We start from the raw sequence: 10,435 nt of genomic DNA, 5'->3' as shown, positions 1-10,435 counted from the left end.
TATCTTATCTTAATAGAGGACCAAAAAGTTTTAAATGATACTCTCACATGGATAGTGACTGATAGCAAAGTCTTGGTTTGAATAGTCCATGTTCTTTACAACTAAATGCACAGAAACAAATGCTAATTCAAATTTTAAAAAATAAAGTTTCTCACAAAATGAATCTTTGATGATGCTAAAAGGTAATAAATGCAGGTTTTTTGCTCCACTACAGTGATGCTGATGTATAAATCAGTCATGCTGCAAAGGCAATTGAAAGCCCCAGTGGGGCAGTGCATTATAATGCACCTCCATATATTCAACAGCAAGTACAAGAAAATTAAAATCTTAAAAAAAAGTTTTCAGATTTAAACGATTACAGAATGACTTCCTTGAAAAAGCTTTGAATCTGTAATAACAATCCCTTTCAGTACAAATGCGTGTACTGATGTGCTTATTTAAAAAAGAAATCAAACTAGACTGGTGCAGGGGAAACATGTTCCAAAAACACCCGTCTGGATTTCAGGAATTGTATACTGGGAACAAATTTAAAGGGATTGAAGGAACTTCAGAGAAGCACAGTACTCTGACACACATGTCAAACTGTGTGTGTGTGTGTGTGTGTGTGTGTGTGTGTGTGTGTGTGTGTGTGTGTTACTTGTAGCGTAAGTCCATACACAGAACAATAGAGTTAACTGGGTCGCTCCTACTGCTGCTGTTGAACTGCTGATCTGCTGTGCACACTTCACCCACAGTACACAACAGAAGGGCACAAAACCCCTATTAAATATCAATCAGATTTCAAAACATTTAAAACAGTCAGCAGGGTACTGCTGCCTGCTGTGATACATCCTCTAACACTGGCTTCCTCTCACAAAACATCCAAGCTGACTGCTTCTGGACATCTCAGCAATGAGATAATAACAACGGGAGACCGGATCTCTAGACAACACATTAATCCACAGCCCACTACTCTACATGTCTTCTCAATGAGGAAAAATACCTCATCAGTGAGGGGTCCAAAAGGCCCAGACAGGGTATCAGACAGGCCCCGGAACTGAGAGACGTGCGTGTTTTCTCTTCCAGACGTGACACACTTTTTTAAAAAATGCTCCCAGACTGTAATCACTGGCAAGTAACACTGCTGCTATTTACATTAGCTCCCTCGCTGATAGCTAAAGTGTAGCGTAGCCATCACTGTTGATTGTTTATGAAGTCTTAATAATATAGCAGGCGTCGCGTTAATATCAGTCAACAAAGTGCTTGGTCCACGTGGTCAGTGGTTCATAACAAACCTCTCTGTTCTAGCCTACAAACTGCACTGGAAAGGCGTTAGCTGGTGGTCTGGAGATGTTTGGACTACAAATCGTCACTATAAGACTGCAACTACACTCAGCCCCGTGGGTTCCCCTTCTCTTAGTATCCCATGATTCCTTGGTGTCTGTGACCTCGCGGAGCACGGGAAGAAGAAGCCGAGCTCGGTCACGCTGTATGCAGGAGGTGGTGCTGCTGGCTGGTTAACTATTGCTCACTTGTACATTATGGCTGCTTCGAAGCCAGTCGAGCCGCAGTCTGGGACTGGACTACCCCGGTGGCAGCTGGCCCTGTTAGTGGGGGCTCCCATAGTACTCGGAGTCGGGGCGGTCTACCTATGGAACCGCAGCAGGACGAAGGAAAAGAAGGGGACCGGGGAGCGGAAAACACCTGAAGGCAGCGCCAGCCCCGTGCAGGGCCAGGACGGCGAATCTCGATCCGGCCGAGAGCAGGAGAACATGGTGACGCTTCTGCCGCCCTCATTTCACTCCTACCACATTAGCATGATGGGTGTCCGTGCAGTGGGTACACTCTTCTGACTAACCGTGTCATTGCCATAAAAATACAGTCAAGGACATCGGACGTTACCGCCTCCAAGCAGCTGCTCTACCTCCGCAGTGCAAGGCCGGCAGCAGCCGGTCCACTGGAGCCAGATTAGCTTATGCTAATCGCTAGAGAGCTAGCACTCAAGCTAACAGTAGCTAGGTCAGCATGCCTGGCTGCAAATGTTTGCGTCAAAAGACTTGAAAAACGTCCGTATCTGACGCCAAAATTCCCGATGCTGAGCGGTAAAATAGACATCAACCACATGATAATAATAATTACCCGAAATGAGGTTTGAGTTTTGTAACTAATGTTTAGCTGGCTAAGGCTGCTTTCCCAGAAAGTGACGTTGGGCGGGGATGGTTCGAGTCTGTTTTAGGTAGAGACAGTGTAGCAGCCAAAGGTGACTGTCACCTCATTTACTCTCCACTGTCATGCATAATGTCCTCAGTGATGGGCTGTATTTGCTAAACAGTGTAATGAAGCCAGTGCGTTTTAAATAGATGTTAAACATTTTCGGTTTACTTTCTGTTACATGTACATCTTACTAAAGTTTTTACATTATCTTAAAACGGTGTGACACACATGGGTAGGACAATTCTAACTGAAATGGATGAAAGACCAACGTTTTATTAGGTAGATACAGAAGTTTCTGTTCTTAGTTCAGGAAAATCATCAGGACCTTAATAAAACACATGTTAAACTCTTTTTTTTTTTTTTTTTGTAAAGTAGGATTTATTTACTTGAGAGAGAAATTCATTTTTGTTTATGAAATAGACGTAAATAACCAAAAAATGCACATATTTCTGTTAAGTATGCCTGTAAGCCATTCCTGGTTATGTGTATAATCAACCCTGATGTCTTTTTTTGTGGTCATACTAAATATTAACTTTCGTACAAACTCTGTTTTTGCCTTACATACTTTGCTGCCACATATTTCCCAGTATAATATTAAGAAATTATGAGTGGCTCAAGACATGGCACAGGACCTACTGTGCCTTTCCAAAGGCCTCTAAAATGATCACACTAATTGCTCTCGACACAGTGTAAAAGTGTAGATAAGAGTTCTGTATTTATTCTAGCTAAAGGAAGCATCCAGGGTGAAATTACCAAGACTCTGCATGCTACTTAGGTTTTGGGTGAAATTAATTGCGTGTACTTAGTTTTTGGTTGTATGCTGGTGTTATGTAGAGTGGGGAAAAAGCATTTGTGCATGCAGTGCATAATCAGGCATTCAGTGTGCCCTTGGTGTCAATAATTACTGCAGCAGCTCACCAATTTGTTCGGCAAACCTCAGACTGTCGGTCAGTTGTTGCGTAGTTGTCATAAATTTTTTGTTTCCTTGGTCACGTTTCCAGTTTATTGGACAAATCAATAATTGTCCTTCTCTCTCTTTGTTTTTTCATTTAGAGTCCTTTGGATCGGGCCCAAGCATCTAAGAACAAAGGCAACAAGTACTTCAAAGCTGGAAAGTATGAAAACGCCATACAGTGCTACACAGAGGCCATTGCTCTGTGCCCCACAGAGCAGAAGTCGGATTTGTCAACGTTTTACCAGAACAGAGCTGCAGCCTACGAACAGCAGGTTGGCACAACATCCTGTAAACTATGCAGAAGTTGTTGTAGAGTTTAAAAATAATTAAAGGCACATTTCCAGAAGCATAATGTGTACACTGAGCTCCAGCTACCCCAGTTTAAGTGTTATTACTGTTCTCAGTTAGATATTGTCCCCAGAGATGTTCACTAGGTTAAGCTGGTTGGGTTGGACCTAAAATGGCTTTAGTTAAAAAGTCCTGCTGTTCTCACACCCTGATGGCATGCTAAATGAAACAAACTGGTTTCTGTCGGCTCCTGCAGAAGCAAACGGTTCGTGTTCTTTGGACCAGATTGTGTTTGAGTCTTAACTTTCCTCTTTTATGTTTGAGGATTTACCACACAAAGTATCTCATTTTGTCTCAGCGAGAGGTTAAAGTGATCTCTCATTGAGACACAGCAGGGATGTTTCAAATTAAAACTTAACTGAACCTTTGATTTCAGATGAAGTGGACAGAGGTGGTACAGGATTGCAGTAAGGCTGTTGAGCTGAATCCACGCTATGTGAAGGCTCTGTTCAGGAGGGCTAAAGCTCTGGAGAGACTAGAAAACAGGAAGGAGTGTCTAGAGGGTGAGATGTTTTTATAAAAATGTTTGTTCCAAGTTTAACTTTTGAGGTGCAACTCTCATTGACTGCTGCGTTTTTCTCCTGTGATCTCCAGATGTCACAGCGGTGTGTATTCTCGAGGCCTTCCAGAACCAACAGAGCATGCTGCTAGCAGACAAGGTGCTAAAGCAGCTTGGGAAAGAGAAGGCCAAAGAGAAGTACAAGGTGTTTGTTCACTTTCAGACACTTTCAGTTTTCTTTGCCTTTGTCTTCACATTGAACTTTTTTTTTCTTTTTCCCAAAAACATTTGAATGCAGAACCGTGAGCCAATGATGCCTTCGCCTCAGTTCATCAAGTCGTACTTTAGCTCCTTCACTGATGACATAATCTCCCAGCCTCTGCAGAAGGGGGAGAAAAAAGACGAAGACAAGGATAAGGAGGGCGAGTCAGCAGAGGTCTCAGAGAGGTTGGCATATCTTCTTAATCCAAACTTTTTTCATAACCTACGGTTTCTGTTGTTACAGAACAATGTAAAGAATCTGTAGCACTGTGTTTATTTATGGCACCATTCTTGAGAAGAATAATTCAAATCTAACCTGCATGTTGTCGCACGTATTTAGACTAACGAAAGCAGGCAGGCTTAATTAGACTAAAGTTGTCATGGTATGCTAATTTAAAAACTGGTGGTGTGTGCTCATTAGGAGACATTTCTGTAGGTAATAGTTTTCCCTATATGCTTAGCTCTGGGTACCTGAAGGCAAAACAGTACATGGAGGAGGAAAATTATGACAAAATCATCAGCGAATGCACCAAGGAGATCGAGTCAGGAGGAAGATACACCGCTGAGGCGCTGCTGCTGCGCGCCACCTTCTACCTTCTGATTGGAAACTCTACTGCTGCTCAGCCCGACTTGGATCGGGTCATCAACATGCAGGACGCCAACGTGAAGGTACACACGATTTATTATTTGGGGTATTTTGGTTGTTTATGTGGATAGACTAAAAAGTCAAATAACGGTCTCGGGTAATTTTATTGTACTTCTTGCAGAATTTTGCCTGACAAGCTAGGTTTTAGCCAGAAGATGAATAGGCTTACCAATTTGTGACTTTGGGAGCATGCTTGTTTTTTAGGATCACATAATTTGTAAGCTCCAAAAACCATTTCTTTACAGGAGTCTTAAAAAGCCTTCTGTACTCTTATCTGAACTTTACAGCTGAGGGCCAATGCGCTGATCAAGCGTGGAAGCATGTACATGCAGCAGCAGCAGCCAATGCTCTCTACACAGGATTTCAACATGGCCGCAGAGATCGACACGCGGAACCCTGATGTGTATCATCACAGGGGGCAGGTACGAGCGAGGGTAAACTAGTAACCTGCTGTTGATTTGGTGTAACAACTGCTAACATCCAGTTATGCATGTATTCTCTCTCAGCTGAAGATCCTGCTGGACCAGGTGGATGAGGCAGTGGTAGACTTTGATCAGTGCATCCTGCTCAGGCCTGACTCTGCTCTGGCGCAGGCACAGAAGTGCTTTGCCCTTGTAAGTAACCAGCTAAAGGCAAATTTAAAAGCAGTGCGGCTCTTCATATGTAACAATGCACAGGTTCAACCACTATCTGAAACTATTCAAAAATCACAGAAGGTAAGATTGTTGGAGAGATCAGTCCACATCAGCACTGATTCAGAACCTGCACACACCAGCAGGGTGTAGGAGGAACTCCACAGGTCACCCTGCAGTCCCAAAGTGATGGTGACAAAATAAAAGGGACAACAAGACAGTGCAGGGTTCCTTAAGCCTTTAGACGGTGTGTCTGAGTAATCTACATGTATATATAATATTATAAAGCAGCGGCCCCCAACCACCGGTCCGTGGCCTGGTCGTTTGGTACCGGACAGTGAGAGTTGAGGCTCGGGTGTGAAAGTTATGGTTTTCAGGGCTTTTATCGTTAACCCGGTTTCCCTGGGTCTCGTGTTGTAGTTGTGCGTCTTATTTTGAAAGAAATATTTACATATTACCATAGCAACCAGAGTGCATTAAGGGGCAGAGAGGAGGATGTTACTCTCAGTGTTGTTGGCGCGTTTTAGGAGGACGCTGCTAATAAAGTTACATAATTACACAGTGAAGTCACGTTTATTATTATTGTAGTATTATTATCGTATCATCTTATTTTGTTGTATTTATCCGCGACAGCTTAAAGGTCTGGCATTAAACCGTCCATGGCACAAAAGGTTGGGGAGCGCTGATATAAAGTCACAATAGAAGAGAGAATTTTAGGGTAACTTTTCCAAAATGGCAGGAATGGCTAACGGTATGAGGAGACCTGGAAGATATGCCAGAAGTCTTTGAAAGTTTGGATGCAAGCCATGTTTGAGATAAAGCCTGAAAAACCTGCTCTCTGGTCCTCAAGCATATCCCACTTTTCACTGATCACTTTCAGTTTCCTCTTAATGGTCTGAGCGTCCCAGTTCCTGCTGCCTGCAACTGCCTGATTTTGCCTTAAATGTTTAATTATTTCTATTCATTATATGATCATATGGTGATTTTTGTTTGTGCCATTTATCATTTTCATTTGACTCTTCTGTCCTTCAGTACAGACAAGCATATACTGGAAGTAATATTTCACAAATACAGACAGCCATGGATGGCTTTGAAGATGTTATCCGGAGGTTTCCAAAATGTGCAGAGGGCTACGCTCTCTACGCTCAGGTATGCTCGGCTGGAGATGGATATAAACAAAATGTGACAGGCTGTAGTGTTACATTAACACATGAAATAGAAATACCGTGTGTTTCTGTTCTGTTTTAATACTTGTTTGCAGTCTTCTCTTTTTCTGTGATAGCTTATTGTAACAAAACTGCTTATCTTGATTTGGCCAACTCCTCATGACATGTATTCAAAATAGCCATAAATCCTTAACATTTCCCAGATTTGCTTGGAAATGTGGTTAATATGTGCACTGATTTATTTTTAGTCATTTTTGTGAAAGCATTATAATCCTGTTGGGATGGGAAAGTGTCGCTTTCATGCCTGGCGGGCACGTTTTTACCTGTCCTCCTGTGTACTTCTCAGGCTTTGACTGATCAGCAGCAATTTGGAAAAGCCGATGAAATGTACGACAAGTGTATTGAACTGGAACCAGACAATGCTACAACATATGTCCACAAGGGGTAAGGGTTTCTCCCCTGTTATGTGGCTATATTGATCCATATAATGTCTCTGATTTGTTTGTGTAAATGTGACATGTTTGCTCTGTCTGCAGTTTGTTGCAGCTTCAGTGGAAACAGGATCTCGACTTGGGTCTCGACCTCATCAGTAAGGCAATTGAGATCGACAACAAATGTGATTTTGCCTATGAAACCATGGGAACCATTGAAGTTCAAAGGTGAGTCACACAGGATGTGAGTGTTTGTTCCCAGGGATGATTTCTCTGCTGCTTTGTAATGTTTTCACTTGTACAAAGATAAAAATGGTAGCATGCTGGTGTTTCTGTCAGGATGTTTTTAGGAGTCTCATAGTGTGCATTTTTCCTCTTTATAAAACACTAAATGAGAGAAAGCACTTTATGCTTTTGTGTTGCCCCTAAAGGAACATATTTGTACCATTTTGAACAGACTGGTTGAAGTGTTACAAACATCATGTTTGCGGTTTAAGGATCTGATTCTTACTTCAGGTGTGACAGGTTCCTGGGTCTGGATGAGCCTTTGTTAATGTTAGGAAAAGGAGGAATAGGAAATATTGTAATCGTGTAACCAGTCTGTCTCAATCTAGACTTGCCCGTGGTGAGAGGCTGTGGGCTGGGGTGGGCATCTTAGTATTCCCTCAACTTGCTGCCTGTAAATTGGGGCTTTTCCCGATTGACAAGAGGTTGTTTTTTTTTCCCCCTGCACCTTTGGGTCAGGGAACGGGTGCTGACTGTCATCTGCACTCGCCTAAACAACAGTTCAGCGTATCAGGAGCGCCTCAATGCTGAAGCTGCTGTACTGAGCTGTGGTCACAAGGTGTTTGGCGCCTGTCGTGGGCTGTCTGGCCCTTTGCTAGGAGCCATTCGATCTTTATACAGCCGTTGCAAGAGCTTGGTATGCTTAGCCGACAATAAGTCGAACTCATTCTTGGTGGGTGTTACTCTACCACGACTGCACTTTGTCACTGATTCTGTTCATGATCTTATGGACAGAATTTCTAGGTGTAGCCAAGTGAAGGAAGGCTTCTGCTTGGGTGGTCTCAGAATCTCATCTCTGCTTTTCTTAGATGATGTGGTTCTGTTGGCTTTAGCAGGTGGTGGCCTCCACCTCGCACTGCAGCAGTTCACAGCCAAGTGTGAAGCTGCAGCTCCACACTCGGCTTAGTTATCTTACATTATGGGACTCTTTTGGGAGTAAGATGAAGCCTCCAAGAACTTAAAACTCTGACTGCTATGGAAACACAGTCCCTGGGAAAAAATTCCTGTGGTGGTAAAAATGATCAAATCTACACATTTTTCAAGTGCTTGGTATAACTGGAGTGTTTTCTTTTCACAGGGGCAATCTTGACAAGGCGATCGAGATGTTCAACAAAGCAATTAACCTAGCGAAGTCAGAGATGGAGATGGCCCACTTATACTCGTTATGTGACGCCGCCTACGCCCAGACAGAAGTGGCGAGGAAGTACGGGCTGAAACCTCCGACTCTGTAACCGTTTTGCCAATGGATCGCCAATCTCAGTCTTCATTGCTGAATCTAACTGTGTTAAAAGTGCAACTGTCTGACTTCACTTTGATTTGTTAAAAAATAAATACTGGATGATATGGGGGGGGAATTTGAAAAAAAGGACGAACCCTGAATATATACTGTTTACGTCACATTGAAGGGGATTATTTTCATGGAAACCAGATTTGTACTCAAAGTCAAACTGAGGCTATGATCCTGGTCTCTGGTAGACTCAGTGGTTTATCAGGATGTGGGGTGGGGTGGCTGGGGTGGCTGGGGTGGGGGGTGGATTTTAACCAACACCGCCCTTTATGCTGACACTTAATTCCACAATGGCGTCATTGTCAAACCTTTGCTTTTTATGGCTCAGAATGAAAATAAAGGTTGTCATTTATGGAGGGAAAGTGTAGATGAGTGAGACGTATACGTGTCAGAAGATGTAGAGAGAATTGAAATGTTCAGTCTGTTGAACCCACAAGGGTTTGGAGACACTTTTAAATCGACAGACAATACTGTGAGAGCTTTATAGTTCCAATGGACTGTTCACTTGTTACTTGATGCTGATCTAAAGTGTTTTTGTCCACCTACTCCCATATTGTAACATACAGTATCAGTTCTGAATACAAGATTAAAATTATAGTCAAATGTACAATGTCTGTATTGAAATGCTGGAGTTGATCCCAGGATACAAGCCTACAGAGTTTAGGCAGTTTTTTTTTTTTTCTTTCGTTTTAAATGGTGGGATTGCCTGTTTGCTTTTTTTTTATATACTTCGTGCAGCATGTTCACTTTATAAATTAATGTAAATGCAATGCTCGTGCTGTCTTGAACACTAGGAAAACCCTTTTTGAGGCTTTTGTTTTTTTGCAAAACACTGATTAGACAAACTTAGCCAACTTTGTTTTTAGTTTTTTTTTCTTTTTTTTTTTTTTAAAAGAAGTTGCCTCTTGTGTCAGAAGGGTATTTAGTGGTTTTTCCCCAGCTCATGTAAATTGGGAAACCTGATTCTTTTTATAGTTTCTGTGATTTTTTTTTTTCTTCTTCATGCTACATTTCCTTTTACTTTTGACTGAATACTTAACACAGTGGTTTAATTCTAATTTGCTTTTTTCATCTCTCCTTTTCAAACAACCCGAGCCTTATTGTCTCCAGCCTATGCAGCTCTGAGAATCTCTTGGTACGGTGTGTGGTTTGGTTCTCAAGTAGCATCTGTGCACCACTGATGATTGTACGTCTGGAGCATTTAAAACAAAAAATGCAACGAAAAGCTCCCGTTCTCTGTGGCATTCATTAGTCTCACCCCCAGTAAACTATCACTGCATGTGTGGTGATGCCAAGGAACCAAATCATGCATTTTGAGCTGCAGCTGGTGAGACGGACTCAAACTAAAACCATATTTACTTAACCTTCAGAACATGGATGTGAACTAGATTTTGGCTGTTTGATATCACTGACATTCTGCATCTACCATACGTGTGGTGACCAAAGTGAAAGAATGAGTCCTAATAAAGTTATAATTCTTGGAATGAGTTTTACATCTGATCATTTCTGTTCACCCGGATTGTGCAGCACATTGTTTTTAAACCCCTGTAGTTAGAAACTAAATTTCGTTCTGATTATCTGAAACTTTGATAGAATTTTGCAGTTTTTCTGATTTTCTTGCTAAGTAGCACACGTAAGTATTAAAGATATGTCTATTGAACAGTCTATAGAGTCATTTCATAGTATTTCCTAAAAGGCCTCACAGCTGACCTTCCCAGATCTGTTTAATAG

General features: G+C 42.1%; 1 protein-coding gene across 1 annotated transcript; it reads left to right on the top strand.

Annotated features, from left to right (window-relative positions):
* Positions 1-1,392: 1,392 nt before the first annotated feature.
* tomm70a (translocase of outer mitochondrial membrane 70 homolog A (S. cerevisiae)) lies at positions 1,393-10,188 on the top strand. The gene is made up of 12 exons (XM_005923430.1): positions 1,393-1,754; positions 3,247-3,420; positions 3,873-3,999; positions 4,091-4,200; positions 4,294-4,442; positions 4,718-4,925; positions 5,190-5,324; positions 5,409-5,516; positions 6,567-6,683; positions 7,047-7,144; positions 7,237-7,359; positions 8,495-10,188. The coding sequence occupies exons 1-12, from the start codon at positions 1,521-1,523 to the stop codon at positions 8,646-8,648; spliced, it is 1,737 nt and encodes a 578-aa protein (XP_005923492.1). The 5' UTR covers positions 1,393-1,520; the 3' UTR covers positions 8,649-10,188.
* The last annotated feature ends 247 nt before the right edge of the window (positions 10,189-10,435 follow it).

Source organism: Haplochromis burtoni, unplaced genomic scaffold, assembly GCF_018398535.1.
Source record: "Haplochromis burtoni strain Fernald_Lab_line unplaced genomic scaffold, NCSU_Asbu1 Contig_5, whole genome shotgun sequence".
NCBI classification, from domain to species: Eukaryota; Metazoa; Chordata; class Actinopteri; order Cichliformes; family Cichlidae; genus Haplochromis; species Haplochromis burtoni.
Note: the sequence above shows the minus strand (reverse complement) of the source record. Positions and strands in the feature narration are given on the sequence as shown.